The sequence below is a fragment of the Pogoniulus pusillus genome, chromosome 7 (genome assembly GCF_015220805.1).
Source record: "Pogoniulus pusillus isolate bPogPus1 chromosome 7, bPogPus1.pri, whole genome shotgun sequence".
Classification (NCBI taxonomy): domain Eukaryota; kingdom Metazoa; phylum Chordata; class Aves; order Piciformes; family Lybiidae; genus Pogoniulus; species Pogoniulus pusillus.
In genome coordinates this window covers 8086231-8102468 of record NC_087270.1, presented here as the reverse complement: position 1 = coordinate 8102468, position 16238 = coordinate 8086231, and the positions used below count along the sequence as shown (strand labels likewise).

The 16238-nt window shown below is 42.4% G+C and overlaps 1 protein-coding gene across 1 annotated transcript in view; it reads left to right on the top strand.

Annotated features, from left to right (window-relative positions):
- TINAG (tubulointerstitial nephritis antigen) overlaps positions 1 to 12009 on the top strand; it is a 36962-nt gene extending 24953 nt beyond the window's left edge. Inside the window, exons 7-11 of the mRNA XM_064146774.1 lie at positions 2359 to 2539; positions 3286 to 3331; positions 8865 to 8970; positions 10423 to 10468; positions 11550 to 12009. Coding sequence (XP_064002844.1) covers positions 2359 to 2539; positions 3286 to 3331; positions 8865 to 8970; positions 10423 to 10468; positions 11550 to 11660 — 490 coding nt within the window. The 3' untranslated portion in view covers positions 11661 to 12009. The remainder of the gene's footprint in view (positions 1 to 2358; positions 2540 to 3285; positions 3332 to 8864; positions 8971 to 10422; positions 10469 to 11549) is intronic.
- Positions 12010 to 16238: the final 4229 nt, after the last annotated feature.

Genomic DNA, 16238 nt, shown 5'->3' with positions numbered 1-16238 from the left:
TGTCATATGATTGACCACCTACTCCCACCTTGCTTATGGCACACAGTGCTCTGAGGACAGAATTTGCTCACCTTAGCTGCCTTGTAGACTTGACTGTACTCAGCAACAAGACTATATTTCTTCTGGACCTATGTGAGCAGTGGTGACTAGAACAATTGTGAGAATTAAGGTGGACATTTTATAAGCATTATTCATGCACATATGTACAAACTGAAAGTCTCCTTCTACTCATCTGTAGAATAAAAGCATAACAACCTTTAAAAGGGGTAAGAACAACCCTTGTATATTTGGCCTAAATAAATAACATTCCCTACTGGAGATCTGGGAATCCAGAATACCTTCAGAAGGGATTAAAATGGATTGGCAGTGAAGAGCACTAACCTAAGCAAAAATAGTTTAACAACCTGACAACTTCAGATGGGCAGTCTCTATTCATGTAGGTAGATATACTGCTTTCTGCAGCTTTCAGTTGTGTTGGTCTCGTTTGGGCAGATAAAGTAACCAAAAAAGACTTTCTCCTCAGGGTCAATTTTTCTGTCCCCAAATACTAATGGGAAAATGCTATATCTTATTTGGAGTAGCTGGAGCATGTCTGAACCCATCTTGTAAAGACCCTAACAACTAAGTATGCACAGGCAGACATAACTTTCCTCCGTAGTGCATGGAACTCAGGTTCAGTTCTTCAGATTCAGAAGGTTCGGTGCTATTGGTGGGCTACTTATATATACCTTTTATAGGACTGCTTATTTTAAAATATTCTGCTTTGGTCTTTAAAAGAAAACCCCTCAGAGGCCTCCATGTCATTATCACAGACATGTGCCCATTGTTTTAGAAGTGTCTAGCAACATAATGCAGAAAAGTAGTTCAGCACGAAGGCTAATGCTGCCCACCCTCCCTCTCCCATTGCTTCTTTCTTCTCTCCTTACCAGAAGATAAGAAAAGAAGGGGAAAAAATGGCAGAAGAAGAGTTTTCAGTTGATTTACACAGAATATTTTACTCCCCTGCTATGAATGTATCAGATGACAGCAGGATATAGAGACAACAGAGGGAAAAGAATACGCATCTGAATCCAGCAACAGGCAAAAACGCAGCTGCCTGCTCAAGGACTGGAAAAGCCAGAGGGTGCTAAGTCCCTCTTTCCAGGGACATAATGCCTCACAGTTGTAAATGCAGCAGTTGTGAACTTATGATTTTCATAGTGGGAAATGCACATACATGCATTCAAACACACATATACATATATATATACATATGCACACATTCATTACGTGGTTCAAACCACTGCGGAAAGAAGGTCCCATTATTTCATAGGGATAATAAAACAATGAGTGGCAGATTCAGTGTGCTTTTGTTTTAGTAACTCAGATTGTTAGTAAGTGCATTTTAAGTATATGCCTTGTTCCATTCACTTTGCTGAAGTGAAATTGGTGTCTGGTTAACCAAACAGTCAAAATGGCTGAACAACTCAAGACGAGCTACTGACAAGAGGTAAAATTCATTGCTTCTCTCTATTCTTGGGTGTAGTGAAGGCTCTTAACCTGTGTTTCAAAGCACCATATTTACTTGTATGCCAACAGGACAATAATTATTTGTACCTAAACCTTCAAAAATAGATATAAGACTTTCTAATCTCAATGAATGTTACAAAAGCTGTGAGCAAACAATCCTTTTATACTGGCACAAAAATAGAAGATCTGACATGTCTTAGCTAAAAGAAACAAAGAGACATGTAGACTTTCACAAGCATCCTTGTAGAAAATTTAGCTTAAACTAGAAAGTGATTCATTTCCCTTAAATTTCCTGCTGCAAATATAGCATAGCACAAGCCATTTTTGCTGAATAGAATCATAGAATCAACCAGGTTGGAAGAGACCTCCAAGATCATCCAGTCCAATCTATCCCCCAGCCCTATCCAATCAACTAGACCATGGCACCAAGTGCCTCATCCAGTGACTCCACCACCTCCCTGGGCAGCCCATTCCAATGGCAAATTGTGCTAATGACACTGATAGCTTACTGAACTTATTCAGTGCAAACTTTCATCATGAGATGAATGTACTAGGTGACAAGTGCTGAAAGACATCTTGTTGTGTTTGAAGAAGCATAGGGAAGAGGACTGCTACAGGTGAAATATAGTGATCTTGCATATGATTTGAAGCAAATGCCTTCCAGTGGATAAAATGAGACAATCACATCTTTTAAGAATGAGCAACTCTCTAAATTTACTTGAAATATAACAATGGTAAAATAATTAAATACTTGAAATAAAACTGCAAAAAAAAAATTTAAGTAAGCTTCTTATCAAGTGTTTTTTGGTTGGGCTGTTTGTTTGTTTTTTTTCCCCACTATCTGAACAGAGTTGTATCCTATGCTTGTTATCCATCATTTTGGAACAGTCACCTAGAGCCAGCAGGTGAAAATCGTTGTTATGTGTCAAGTGAATATGGAAGCAACTATACAAATGGGCCATGTCCCAATGCTCTAGAAGAATCTAATCGGTTATACCGATGTGCCTCCCACTACAGGGTCTCCTCAAAAGTAAGTTCATCCATTTTTCTCCTTTGGCTTTTGTAAACTATGAAGCATATGGAAATATGTTCAGTTGACTTGAAGACCAGAGCTGTGACTTTTCTTCATTGTTTGCCCTTATAGTTTTAGAAGAATTTGAATTAGAATAGAATAGAATCAACCAGGATGGAAGAGACCTCCAAGATCATCCAGGCCAACCTATCCCCAAGCCCTATCCAATCAACTAGACCATGGCACTAAGTGCCTCAGCCAGGCTTTGCTTCAACACCTCCAGGGATGGTGACTCCACCACCTCCCTGGGCAGCCCATTCCAATGCCAATCACTCTCTCTGCCAACAACTTCCTCCTAACATCCAGCCTCGACTTCCCCTGGCACAACTTGAGACTGTGTCCCCTTGTTCTGTTGCTGGTTGCCTGGGAGAAGAGACCAATCAGCTTCCCTTCAGGTAGTTGTAGACAGCAATTGTTTATGGCTTCTCAGTTTTACATCATCTCTTTAAAGCTGCTGCTCTGTGATTCTATAGAAATAAGAGATGAAAAAGAAGTATGCAGTCAAAACTGTTCATTAGTACTTCTTCAACGTATTTCTGAAGGTTTTGATCATTTGATAAACCAAATATCCTCTGGCAGTAGAGGTAGAATGGTGCATTAATTATATATATATATATGTAAAATGATAAATTAATATTAGTTTTGTTTAATGCAATGCGTTCTATTCCTTTGGCTTCTCCACTGCTCCTCTCACCTCCCCTCAGGAAACTCATATAATGAAAGAAATTATGGACAATGGACCAGTGCAAGGTATGGTAAGCTTGGAAGATTATGACACCCTTATTTAAATAATTAATATTTACAGTTTGCTTGTTTCAAAGTAATAGAAAACATAAATGCATTCCACATTAGAAAAAAATAAAGAATCAAAATGCACTGCACCTCATCCAGGGATGTTTGGTAGACCATTGGTGGCCTTAAAGGCAGCTATACTCTGTCAGTCCATAATGTGTAAAATGACCTTGAGCTGGATTTACTGAACAGCTGTCATAAAATCTCTGCAATGGAAATGTGCCTTCTCCTCCCAGGTCTTTGCTTATTGATCCAGCTCATAGGCTGGATGTTAGGAGGAAGTTGTTGGCAGAGAGAGTGATTGGCATTGGAATGGGCTGCCCAGGGAGGTGGTGGAGTCACCATCCCTGGAGGTGTTCAAGAAAAGCCTGGATGAGGCACTTAGTGCCATGGTCTATTTGAGTGGCTAGGGCTGGGTGCTAGGTTGGCCTGGATGATCTTTGAGGTCTCTTCCAACCTGCTTGATTCTATGACTCTATGATGAAACAATAATTTAAAGCTGTGCAGGAGAAGTTAAACATTAGCAGAGCTCTTCTCTCTAGGGCTGGGATTGATTCCCTGGCTGGCTGAAGACAACCCTCAAAGCCTGCAGTCCTCCAAAGGGAGTGCTGCTGTATATAAGCCATTAATGTTTGAATGACAGTTTCCCTCTGACATATGCCATCATTTTATGTGGTGCAGGAACTGAGCAATTAGCACTTTCAGGTGCAAAAATGAAACATTAGTTTCCTAATCCATTCTCAAATAAACAGAGTGATGCTTTATGAATGCTCTGAAAACTTTCAAACGGCCAATCCACTATTGCCCCTTTAAAACAGAAACAATCCTTTCTGTTATGGTAGTCAGCCTCAGTCAAAAGAAAAGTTAACACACTTTTGGCAATCTATCCCAGTTTTGACCCTAAGAAACTTATGATTTCAGCTATCATGCTCTTGGGAAAACCCCTAATATTTACTTAGCTGACACAAGAAAGAGGTCAGGAGAAGGAACTAGGCTACATTAATCATAGAAGTATTGAATTGTTTTGGCTAGACAAGACCTTTAAGATCATCAAGCCCAACCATTACCTAGCTCTACCAAATCTGATTTTTGTCTTTAAGCACCACAAATATATCATAGAATCAAGCAGGTTGGAAGAGACCTCCAAGATCATCCAGGCCAACCTAGCACCCAGCCCTATCCAATCAACTAGACCATGGCACTAAGTGCCTCAGCCAGGCTTTTCCGGAACACCTCCAGGGATGGTGACTCCACCACCTCCCTGGGCAGCCCATTCCAATGCCAATCACTCTCTCTGGCAAAAACTTCCTCCTAACATCCAGCCTAGACTTCCCCTGGCACAACTTGAGACTGTGTCCCCTTGTTCTGTTGCTGGTTGCCTGGCAGAAGAGACCAACCCCCACCTGGCTACAACCTCCCTTCAGATAGTTGTAGACAGCAATGAGGTCCCCCCTGAGCCTCCTCTTCTCCAGGCTAAACAACCCCAGCTCCCTTAGCCTCTCCTCATAGGGTTTGTGTTCCAGGCCTTTCACCAGCCTTCTAAACACCTCCAAGGATGGGGATTCAAGCACTTCACTGAAATGTGCAGTTCTTTGAGTAGCAACTATATTTAGAAATTTGTTTCTTTATATATCTTAGAGACAAATTCTTATTTAAGAGGAAATCCATATTGGAATGAATCATAATCCTCTGCATTTATATGCAGAGATTTTAAAACTCAGCATGACTGAAGTAGTTCATGCATGAGCTACAGCCAGACTTAGGAAAATTGCTACCTCTTTTGATTCATTAATAATTAGCATTTTGGAAAATGCAAAGTCTCTTTTATGTGGGAGGGAACAAAGTTGGCTGTGATCCTCTCATCCTGTCCAAATCACAGTCCATATCAGGACAAAGTCACTGAATAGATACAAATACCTCAGTGCTTCATTTTGAATTAGCATTTCTTTGTCCTCCCTATACTTCATGTGCCCAGTCCACCTAACTCCAAAGACTGTACCATTACTCAGCCCCTGATTGCAGAGTGTGTAGCTATAGATATACACCTAAATATATCTTTTGCATATATACACAAATGTATAGATAAATATGAACACACACACACACACAATTTAGATATAATATGTAGCAATGGATAAAATTCTCTCACATAAACTAAAGCTATCCTGGAAGACACTTCAAAATATTCCATTTAAAATCAGCAAAAGGATTTAGGTGTGGTGTTTCTTCACAGACAAGAACATGTGTTTGAGTTAGAGTTGATACAGACTAAATTGATTTCTGAAGTTGAACATGTGGAGCCTGATTTCAAAGGATGCTGTAATTTAGAAACAAAGCTACCTTCTCATGTGTCAGCCTGACAATAAATGACATCTTCTAACTTCAGTCTTCTGATGGGAGAACTGAATTTTGCAGTCCTTGCACTCACCACTCTTTCTTTCACCCTCCTTGGCCAAAGTATCAAAACAAGATCTGGGGAAACTTTTACAGTAATTTTTTGGAGTGACTAATTCCCTTCACTTCTCCTCTGACATCCTCACCTGGGCTAAAGCCAATGAGAGTGCTCTTTCCCTTTTACGTTCCTTTGTGCCACTTTGAAGCTCTCCCTTCACAGGCTTCTTTGCAACTCCAAAACCTTAGTACTTTACCTGGTACTTTTTCTTGCTCTGTACACTGGTAAGGCTGTAGATGAGGAGGGAAACCTTCCCAAAGAGCTCTAACAAAGTTCTGAGCTTGCAGACATAAATCAAGAGTAAAATTTGTTCTTGATCAGCTGTGGTCAATATTTGTGAGTTCTGTTTCTGCAGACAGCTCAGCAGAAGCTGTGCCATATTTTACCAAAAAGATGTAGATGTTTTCCTGTTGTTAACTCTTATAGCTGTCTCTCAGACTTGACACCTTTGATAACATCAGGGTTGCTTGTTCCCCATGTATTGCTGTCATCATATGTTATTTAGGTGAGTGACCTCATTAGCAAAGTGTCTTTTTGGCCAGGTAAATAGGCTCATATTGCCATATTTTAAGCTGTTCTCTTTCACTTCCTAAAATCTGTGAATGTTTTCTGTTTTCAGTCAAGTCTGGTAGAGGCCAAAATGTTGTAAAGGTAGCTCATTTCCTTCTGGTTTATGAAAATGTTCGGTTATGGTCAAGACATTTGAAAGTGTGCCAGGCAGAAAATAATTAAGCATGAGCTCATCTCACTGGATACCACAACCTGTACCAGACAATGTATTATAAATGCTCCAGCCACACAGGAATGGTTAGTGAAATTTGTGCTATATGGGACTTCCAAGGAACAAGGCTTTGGGAACCTGGGTTTCAACAATGTCCGTGTTCCAAGCTGTCTGGTAGCATAAGCCTGTTAAACACCAGAAGCTGCAGTTTAGCTTGCTGATGCTTCTTATTTGCTGGAATCTAAAGGTAACGTAGATGTTGGGAATAGTAATGTAGTGATTCTATAGAATTGTCTGAATATTATACACTGGAACATAAGCCATGGGCAGATGAGAGTGTAGGAGCTCAGCAGTGCTGAGTTGAGATAATATAGAAGGTTGGAATGACCTTAAGAGAATGGAGTAACAAATACAAACAAATGTAAGGCTGGAGCCTGTGGTTTTCGCCTATCTCTGCTGACTCAGATTGCTTAGACACAATGCACATATTGTTGAGAGAATATGATGAGTGTCTATGCCAATTAGCATGTAATTTCTAAGGCAAGTGCATGTAAACAATTACAGTTTAATACAATTTGTAGCCTTCTGATGAAAGGTATAGAAACACATTTGGAATTGCTTGCATCAAGCATCTCCCTGTCTCTTCTGATGCCTGTGGCATCCTAGCCTGTGGCATGTAGACTTGGAAAATACTTTAATTTCTCTGATCTGATAGCTCACTTTATAGCAAAGCAAATGATACTAAGGTGACAGAACAACTGTTGAAAAGAAGCCCAACATTTTTTTCTCAAAAACCCAAGTGGATTCTTAGGAAAGAACAAATAGATGTAAAGGGCAATCTGTAATCTTCATTTGCTTACACAAAATGTCTAGTTCACCATCTCTTTGGCCTTACATTTTTATGAACACAAAGAGTTTTTTTTCCCCACAGTTAGATGAAAGTCAGGATAAATATCTATACAGGCAAATTAGTTTTCCATAATGATGTTGCTGTGTAGAGCAGCTGAAGGAGGTCTACTGAGTTTCAGAAAAAGGCATATATTGCATTGCACCATATTACATAGGCTGTATGTTGTGCATTATACTTAGAGATGCAGATGTTAGTACTGGGGAAATAATGCATCGAAATTGAGAGGAGATCTGCTTTATTCAATTGGATTTCACTGGAATTTAGAAAACTTCACAGTATCACAGTATCACCAAGGTTGGAAGAGACCTCATAGATCATCAAGTCCAACCCTTTACCACAGAGCTCAAGGCTAGACCATGGCACCAAGTGCCACGTCCAATCCTGCCTTGAACAGCTCCAGGGACGGCGACTCCACCACCTCCCTGGGCAGCCCATTCCAGTGTCCAATGACTCTCTCAGTGAAGAACTTTCTCCTCACCTCAAGCCTAAATCTCCCCTGGCACAGCCTGAGGCTGTGTCCTCTTGTTCTGGTGCTGGCCACCTGAGAGAAGAGAGCAACCTCCTCCTGGCCACAACCACCCCTCAGGTAGTTGTAGACAGCAATAAGGTCTCCCCTGAGCCTCCTCTTCTCCAGGCTAACCAATCCCAGCTCCCTCAGCCTCTCCTCATAGGGCTGTGCTCAAGGCCTCTCACCAGCCTCGTTGCCCTTCTCTGGACACGCTCAAGCATCTCAATGTCCTTCCTGAACTGGGGGGCCCAGAACTGAACACAGGACTCAAGGTGTGGTCTAACCAGTGCAGAGTACAGGGGCAGAATGACCTCCCTGCTCCTGCTGACCACACCATTCCTGATGCAGGCCAGGATGCCACTGGCTCTCTTGGCCACCTGGGCACACTGCTGGCTCATGTTCAGGTGGGTATCAATCAGCACCCCCAGATCCCTCTCTGTTTGGCTGCTCTCCAGCCACTCCGACCCCAGGCTGTATCTCTGCATGGGGTTGTTGTAGCCAAAGTGCAGCACCCTGCACTTGGAGCTATTGAACCCCATCCCATTGGACTCTGCCCATCTGTCCAGGCGGTCAAGGTCCTGCTGCAGAGCCCTTCTGCCCTCCACTTAAGTCTACATCAGGCAATGTTTCATTCTCCTGTATTGAAAAAGTGTCCATGATAGCAAATTTCCATAACAGGGAAACTTACTGAACGTGACAAAAAGCCTTTGAGAGAACTCATTTGCAGTATTTCCTTCAGTTCACTCACAGCAGGGAGCTTCTGAGCACTTGGTGTATTTAGTGTAATTACCACAGTACAGTCCAACACACACCAAAAATCTCACTGGTAACATGCAAGGAGCAAACAAGAATAAAAGCAATATTTGCAGGCTGTGCTTGATTTCTCCTCTTGTCTTTTAGCTATAATGAAAGTGTATGAAGATTTTTTCCTTTACAAAGAGGGCATCTACAGACGCTCCCAGAAAACAGGCTCCAAGTGGAAAACCCATTCAGTCAAACTTCTTGGGTGAGTAAAGCATATTTCACCCTTTTCCTCTGCTAGTCATGATGGTAATAAAAAGTCAACGGCCAGCCTGGAACCTGAAAGGGTTCTTCTTTAGTTGTGCCCTTTTTTAGGCATCCAAGCATCATGACCTGTCAAGAGTGACTAGACAAGCACTCATTGTATAACTGCAAAAGAAGACAGAGTTCTTTAAGCAATCAGCTGATGTATCATATATACCTAGCTACCTAAGTTGGGCAGGGCAGCTTTTGGTCATTGAACTACATCCAGCTCAAGGTCTTGGAACTTCTTTGCCCATATGTATGGAAAGTGAGGTTTAACAACTAGAAAGACTGCATTTCAGTTACAACTACACAACTATAAAAGCCCTATCACCTGACAGATGGGGACAGTTTCTTGTGTGGCTCCACAAACATTGCCACAACATTTATGTCCTCAAGCACATCAAGTAACTTTACAAGCCACTGCTCCTTTCCACCCACTACCTTCATGCCTCCACTACACAGTTGTGCTAGTTTGAAGCAGGCTAGAATGTTTTGGAGAGAAGAACTAGATTACAGGCTGTGAAAGGAAAACAAGGCTGATGTCTACATCACTCTCAGGCTTGCTGAGAGGTCTAGGAACAAGAAATAAAAACAGATAATCACTCTCACTGGGGCTGCTGGCTGAGCTGCATCTTACTGTCTAACCTTACCTTCCATTATGGACTAATCCACTTTGCTTCCTAACCCCCCCTGGCTGAACCTCCATTCTTCCTTGGGATGGGGGTAAGGTTGAGAGGGGTAGAGGGAAGGTGAAGGGGCAGGTGGGAGCCCCTTCTGGGGACTCAGGTTCCTGGGAGGGCTGTTGTGTTTCTGTATTCCCTTTTCCCTTGTCTATTCCTGTCTATAACTGCATATACTGTAAATATCTGCTTGTGTATTGTGCAAGCTGTAAATAATAAGCTTCATTCATATTTCCAGAGCTGGCTGTTTCTAGTCTGGGTGATTCTCAAAGTGTGGTGGGATGGGGAACACCCAAACCATCACAGCAGTAAAATAGATTAGGTTGTCAGCAGCTATTTTGAGATAACAAAAGCTGACTTTTTTTTCTCAGTTCTAACAGTTTTGTGAAGGTACTGGATGAGATATTTAACAAACACATGCCTAGGAAACTTCAGCTGACCTGCAGAAATGTATTGTCTTCAGAGAAGAGAATCTGTCAATGAAAACAGATTTTTGCAATGTCAGACTAAAACAACATTTGCATTAAGTTTTAACAGTCTGCAGTGGCAAATTTGGCTTATGGCTAGAAAGACACTTATCTTTGTTTCATTTTCAACAGAGTCTTGTTTAAACATGGACATGGCTATCAGTTGTCCTTTGTCCATTAGGACAAGTAAGGCAAGCTGTATATTGTGGCTGCTTGTTTAAAGCTACAAACTGTGAACCCACACTGTCTCATGTCTTGTAACAGGTGGGGAGAATTAGCTGACAAATATGGGCAGAAACAGAAGTTTTGGGTAAGTGAATCCTTAGCACTGTGTTGTGAGGCAGAAGAAAAAGAATCTCTGCAAGAGTTTTCACTTGAAAACAACTTTTTTCCTTCCTTTAAGTCTCTCTGTATCTAATTTTTTTCCTCTTCACTTTAATTTCCTTACATTCTCCTGCACAGTTCTATTTTTATCCTTCTGATCCTTGAACTATAGCATTATCTACCCCAACTTCAAAACGTGTTTCATTCACTCTCCCACCTATACTTGTGGTTTTTTTTCCTACACTATATTTTCTATCTCAAATCTTACTTAAATTCACAAATACTATTTTAGTTTCCCATGAAGACTCAGTTCTTTTTGGTGCCTACAAATAAGACTCAGTAAAAGTAACCAATATTATCTGTTGAACATTTGAAAAAGACAAGCTACCTATTAAAAGCTGTCAAATGCTGTCCTAAGCATCCACAAACCAACCAACCAAAAGCCAAACAACCCCCAAATGAACAATTAAAGCCATCCCAAACCATAAACACTGGTTTTCAGACAATTAGCCTAGGTCACATTTTATCCCTGATTATGATTACCTGCTCATGACAAGGCTTGTGGTGAATAGTTCCATGGCACCTGGGGCAAAATGTCTATTACCTACATAAGAAATTAAATAGCTCAATATGTCAATAACTACCTGATTGAAACCTCATTTACTAAAAGTCATCTTTTTTCTTATCCTGAGTCTCTCTTTAATAGATTAGTTGGAATTGGAATTGGGATTTTGACTTTTGTTGCTTCAGTGGCCATCTTCACCATCTAGTAGCTGAATTGTCTAATGATTCTCTGCTTCAATTTATCAAACTGCCTTGTAGAAATAATATTCCATTTTTATTGAATTTTAGGAATTACATTTTGACTAAAGGCAAAAAGAGAAGTGCTTAGAAATCAAATAAGGTTTCATTCTGGTGGTCAATGTGCCAAATCTGAGAATCTCTGCTTCTTAAAAAAGAAGCTAATGCAAAAGAATGACTTTACATTTTGCACCTTGCATTTTCCAAGTGCTACTTTAAAATAACACCAAAAAAAATATGTACTTTTCCTCTTTGTTTTTCTTTAGATTGCTACAAATTCGTGGGGAAAATCTTGGGGAGAAAATGGTTATTTTAGGATTCTACGTGGGCAAAATGAGTGTGATATTGAGAAGCTGATTTTAGCTACTCTGGGATAGCCATAACCTAACTGTACTGTAATGTACTTTGTCTTATGTAGCTTTCTTTCCATTGTTGCATGTTGAGCCTTTCTAGAGAAACAAAAATGTCTTCTCTGTCAGTTACCTTTCCATTATGGCCCATTTGGGCTTCCTGCCTTAAATACACCACATCACTCTCAGATCTCACCTGGTACAAGCACTGCTTTAAACTAAAAGCAAGTTGCAGCCAGGACTACTGAAAACCTTAGTGTCTCACAGAGCAGGAAGCTCCCTCTTCTGTTATTTACCTCTCACCACTAGTTTGTTATATTGCTAATGGTTGATTTAATAGTGCCTGAAATAAATGGGGTTAAATTATGAGTATTAATCTCTTTTGCAATGCATAGTCTGGTTACAAATCACTTTAGAAATATCATGTGCTCCTCCACAGAGTTGGCTTAGACAGCTCATACTGGATAAAAAATTCCAAAGAAATGTAAGTAGTTCTGATCCTGTTGCAGGATGATTATTTCCTATTCCAGATTGTATCTTTGTATCATTATCTCTTCCAGGGAATTAATTTTTTTACTAGTTAGTGCCATGGTCTAGCTGACTGGCTAGGGCTGGGTGCTGGATTGGCCTGGATGATCTTGGAGGTCTCTTCCAACCTGGTTGATCCTATGATTCTCTAAGCAAGGCTATGATTTGTGTTAACAGCAAGGAGGAGATGTGCCTCCCTAAGATAGGGAAGTAGGGAGGGAGTTAGCTGGGTTGTGCCACTTGTGGGGGAGGGGGAGTCGTATGGCCAAGTTCTATTGTGCCTGTGCCAAAAAGTCAAGGTCAGGAGGACACACAGAGGAGGACATTGGTCTCCAGCGACCACAAGAGGGACCGGGGGACCGCCAACAGCCCAGACAACGCAGACGCAGAGGGGACCTCTGATGCAGCAAGAATTGCAAGAACTCACATAAATCCTAAGAACTTGATGTATCTGCATAAGCTGAATGTATAAATATAGGAGGGGCTGTTGTGTACTCATTGCACGAGTTGGGAGTGCAAAGACTCCTCTCGTGCCCAGCGCTGTTTGCCTTTGCTTTAACCAATAAATTTCATCTTGTCTTTGGTACGAATTGGCTTGTGCCTGAGATCATTTCTAACAGTAGCAAATCCCACCAAGTCAATGCATTTAGAGCAATAAAGAAGCTACTTGAGTGAAAAAGCATCTTCCTGTTTCCATAATTACAACTGGAAATGTGTAAGTTTAATAATTATTTTAATTAAAGGAAAACAAAGCAGAAAACTGTTTTCTGCTTTCTATGAAGTAGGAAACAGGCTGGAGTGCTGGAAAAAGTCTAACCACATGAAGTTCAATAAGGACAAGTGCAGGGTCTGGCATCTGGGGAGGAATAACAAGAGGCACGGTACAGGTTGGGGGCTGCCCTACTGGAAAGCAGCTCTATGGAGAAAGACCTTGGAATTCGGGTGGGCAGCACAATCTGCAGGAGCCAGCAATGTGCCCTTGAGGTCAAGAGAGCCAATGGCATCCTGGGGTGCGTCGAGAAAGTTCATCCAGCAGATCTAGATAGGTTCTTGTCTCCCTCTACTCTGCCCTACATGGAATACTGTATCCAATTTTGGGCTCTCCAGTTCGAGAGAGATAGAGATGTGCTGGAAAGAGTCCAGCACAGAGCTATGAGGATGATTGAGGAGCTTGAGCATCTCCCCTACACAAAGAGGCTGAGAGACCTGGGGCTGTTTATTCTGGAGAAGAGAAGCTTGAGAGGAAATCTTATCAATGAACACAAATAACTGAGGAGTGGGTGTCAAGTGGCTGGGGCCAACCTCTTTTCAGTGGTCAGCAGCAATAAGACATGGAGCAACAGCTACAAAATGGAACCTAGAAAGTTTCCACCTCAACATGAGGAGAAACTTCTTTACGGTAAGGGTGGCAGAGCACTGGAACAGGTTGCCCAGAGAGATTGTGGAGTCTCCTCTGGAGACATTCAGAATTTGCCTGGATGCGTTCCTGTGCAAACTATCCTAGGGGAACCTGCCTTGGCAGGGAGGTTGGACTCCATGATCTCTAGAGGTCCCTTCTGAGAGACCTTGAGCACAAGCCCTATGAGGAGAGGCTGAGGGAGCTGGGGTTGTTTAGCCTGGAAAAGAGGAGGCTCAGGGGTGACCTTATTGCTGTCTACAACTACCTGAAGGGTGGTTGTGGCCAGGAGGAGGTTGCTCTCTTCTCTCAGGTGGCCAGCACCAGAACAAGAGGACACAGCCTCAGGCTGCGCCAGGGGAGATTTAGGCTTGAGGTGAGGAGAAAGTTCTTCACTGAGAGAGTCATTGGACACTGGAATGGGCTGCCCGGGGAGGTGGTGGAGTCGCCGTCCCTGGAGCTGTTCAAGGCAGGATTGGACGTGGCACTTGGTGCCATGGTCTGGCCTTGAGCTCTGTGGTAAAGGGTTGGACTTGATGATCTGTGAGGTCTCTTCCAACCCTGATAATACTGTGATACTGTGATGTCTAACGTTCTGTGATTCTGTTTCTCCTCAATTAAACCTAGATTGATTTCTGAACTGCTTGTCTTCCACTCACTGTTTAACACGGAAAAAGGTATGTGCCACCATCCCCAAAAAGCCTCTTTGCAGTGGATAAAGATGGAAAAGACATTCTGTTATTTGTCTCCACTGATACATGTGCAGCCCAGACAGTTTCTGGGGCTGGCTAGCAGGACGACGAGTGAAGATAAAACACTTAGAGTCCCTTTCACTCAGCATTCCTGTAGCTATTTCTCTCCTACGAGGAGAGGCTGAGGGAGCTGGGATTGTTTAGCCTGGAGAAGAGGAGGCTCAGGGGTGACCTTATTGCTGTCTGCAACTACCTGAGGGGAGGTTGTAGCCAGGGGGAGGTTGCTCTCTTCTCTCAGGTGGCCAGCACCAGAACAAGAGGACACAGCCTCAGGCTACACCAGGGGAAATTTAGGCTGGAGGTGAGGAGAAAGTTCTTCCCTGAGAGAGTCATTGGACACTGGAATGGGCTGCCCGGGGAGGTGGTGGAGTCGCTGTCCCTGGAGCTGTTCAAGGCAGGACTGGACGTGGCACTTGGTGCCATGGTCTAGCCTTGGGCACTGTGGTAAAGGGTCGGCCTTGATGATCTGTGAGGTCTCTTCCAACCTTGGTGATACTGTGATACTGTGAAGAAAGAGTCTCCTGTCCTGTATTCTTTCTTGTCAACATTGCCACAAATCCTGACAGGTTTGAGGACTGCTTTGAATATTTTTTAATTAAAATATACATATTACAACTATCAATATAAGAAGAAATTAGATACCTTCTACTCCTTTCATTTCAAACAATCCAAAGGCCAGATGCCAACAGGAATTATCAGTCATAAAATCATCCATGGAAGAAACACCCAGGCATCTTAAATAGATGATGGGGAAAAAAAAACCCTGCTGTGTGGTATGGTTTTATTAAATTCTGAATGAAGCAGATAGTAATAAAAAAGATGATTATTTTTATTAATATAAAAAGATTGCCTTAACTTATTTACAGTGTTGCTGTGCTTGACTGTGCAAGATGTATCTGCAGGAGATGTACAGCATATAGGGCAGCGTTAAACTGTTTTAACCAATTCCAGTTTGTAGTGGCTTGGGTGTTCCCTGTCCCCCCATGCTTTAGAAATCACCCAGACTAGACTCAGCCAGCTCTGGAAATATGAATGAAGCTTATATTTACAGCTTAGCTCAATATACCAGCAGGTATTTACAGTCTATACAGTTATAGACAGAAATAGACAAGGTAAAAGGGAATACAGAAACACAACAGCCCTCCCAGAAACCTGAGTCCCCAGGAGGAGCTCTTAACCACCCCTTCACCTTCCCCCTACTCCTCTCAGCCTTACCTCAGTCCCAAGGAAGAATGAAGGTTCAGCCAGGGGGGGTTAGGAAGCAAAGTGGATTAGTCCCAAAAATGGAGGGTGAGGTCAGAGAGATGCAGCTCAGCCAGCAGCCCCAGTGAGAGTGAAGTGCCGAGTGTCTTATCTGTGTTTTGACTTACATTTTTATACATCTCGGCAAGACTATGAGGGAAGCAGACATCACTCTTGTTTTCATTTCACAGCCTGTGATCCAGTCCTTCTCACCAAAACATTCTAGCTAGCCCCAAACCAGCACACAGTTTGATACAATTTGTAGCCTTCTGATGAAAGGCAAATAAACACGTTTGGGATGCAATAAACGGATTGGAATGAATTTGCTTGCACCAAGCTTCTCTCCGTCTCTTCTGATGCCTGCGGCATCGTAGCCCGTGGCAAGCAACACCAGAAAAGGCAAACCTAGGGAGAATTGGTGATGCAATGCGTCGCTTGCCCTCCAGGGGGCGACAGGCTCCTCGCCGCCGTGCAAGCTACAGAGTTCAGCAGGGAACTTGCTACCAAGAGGCTTTAGATTTAGTACCTGCGGGATCCTGCTGGGGCTGCGTTTGTAATCCAGACTGTGGGGTGTGTTGTTTAAACACAAAGCAAAGCTGTGTTGGGCCACCCTTACGTCCTGGTGAGTTTCTCCTGGCTCACAGGGCGCTGTTGCCTCTCTGGCTGCCCCCAAAGCTCTCAGGCTGT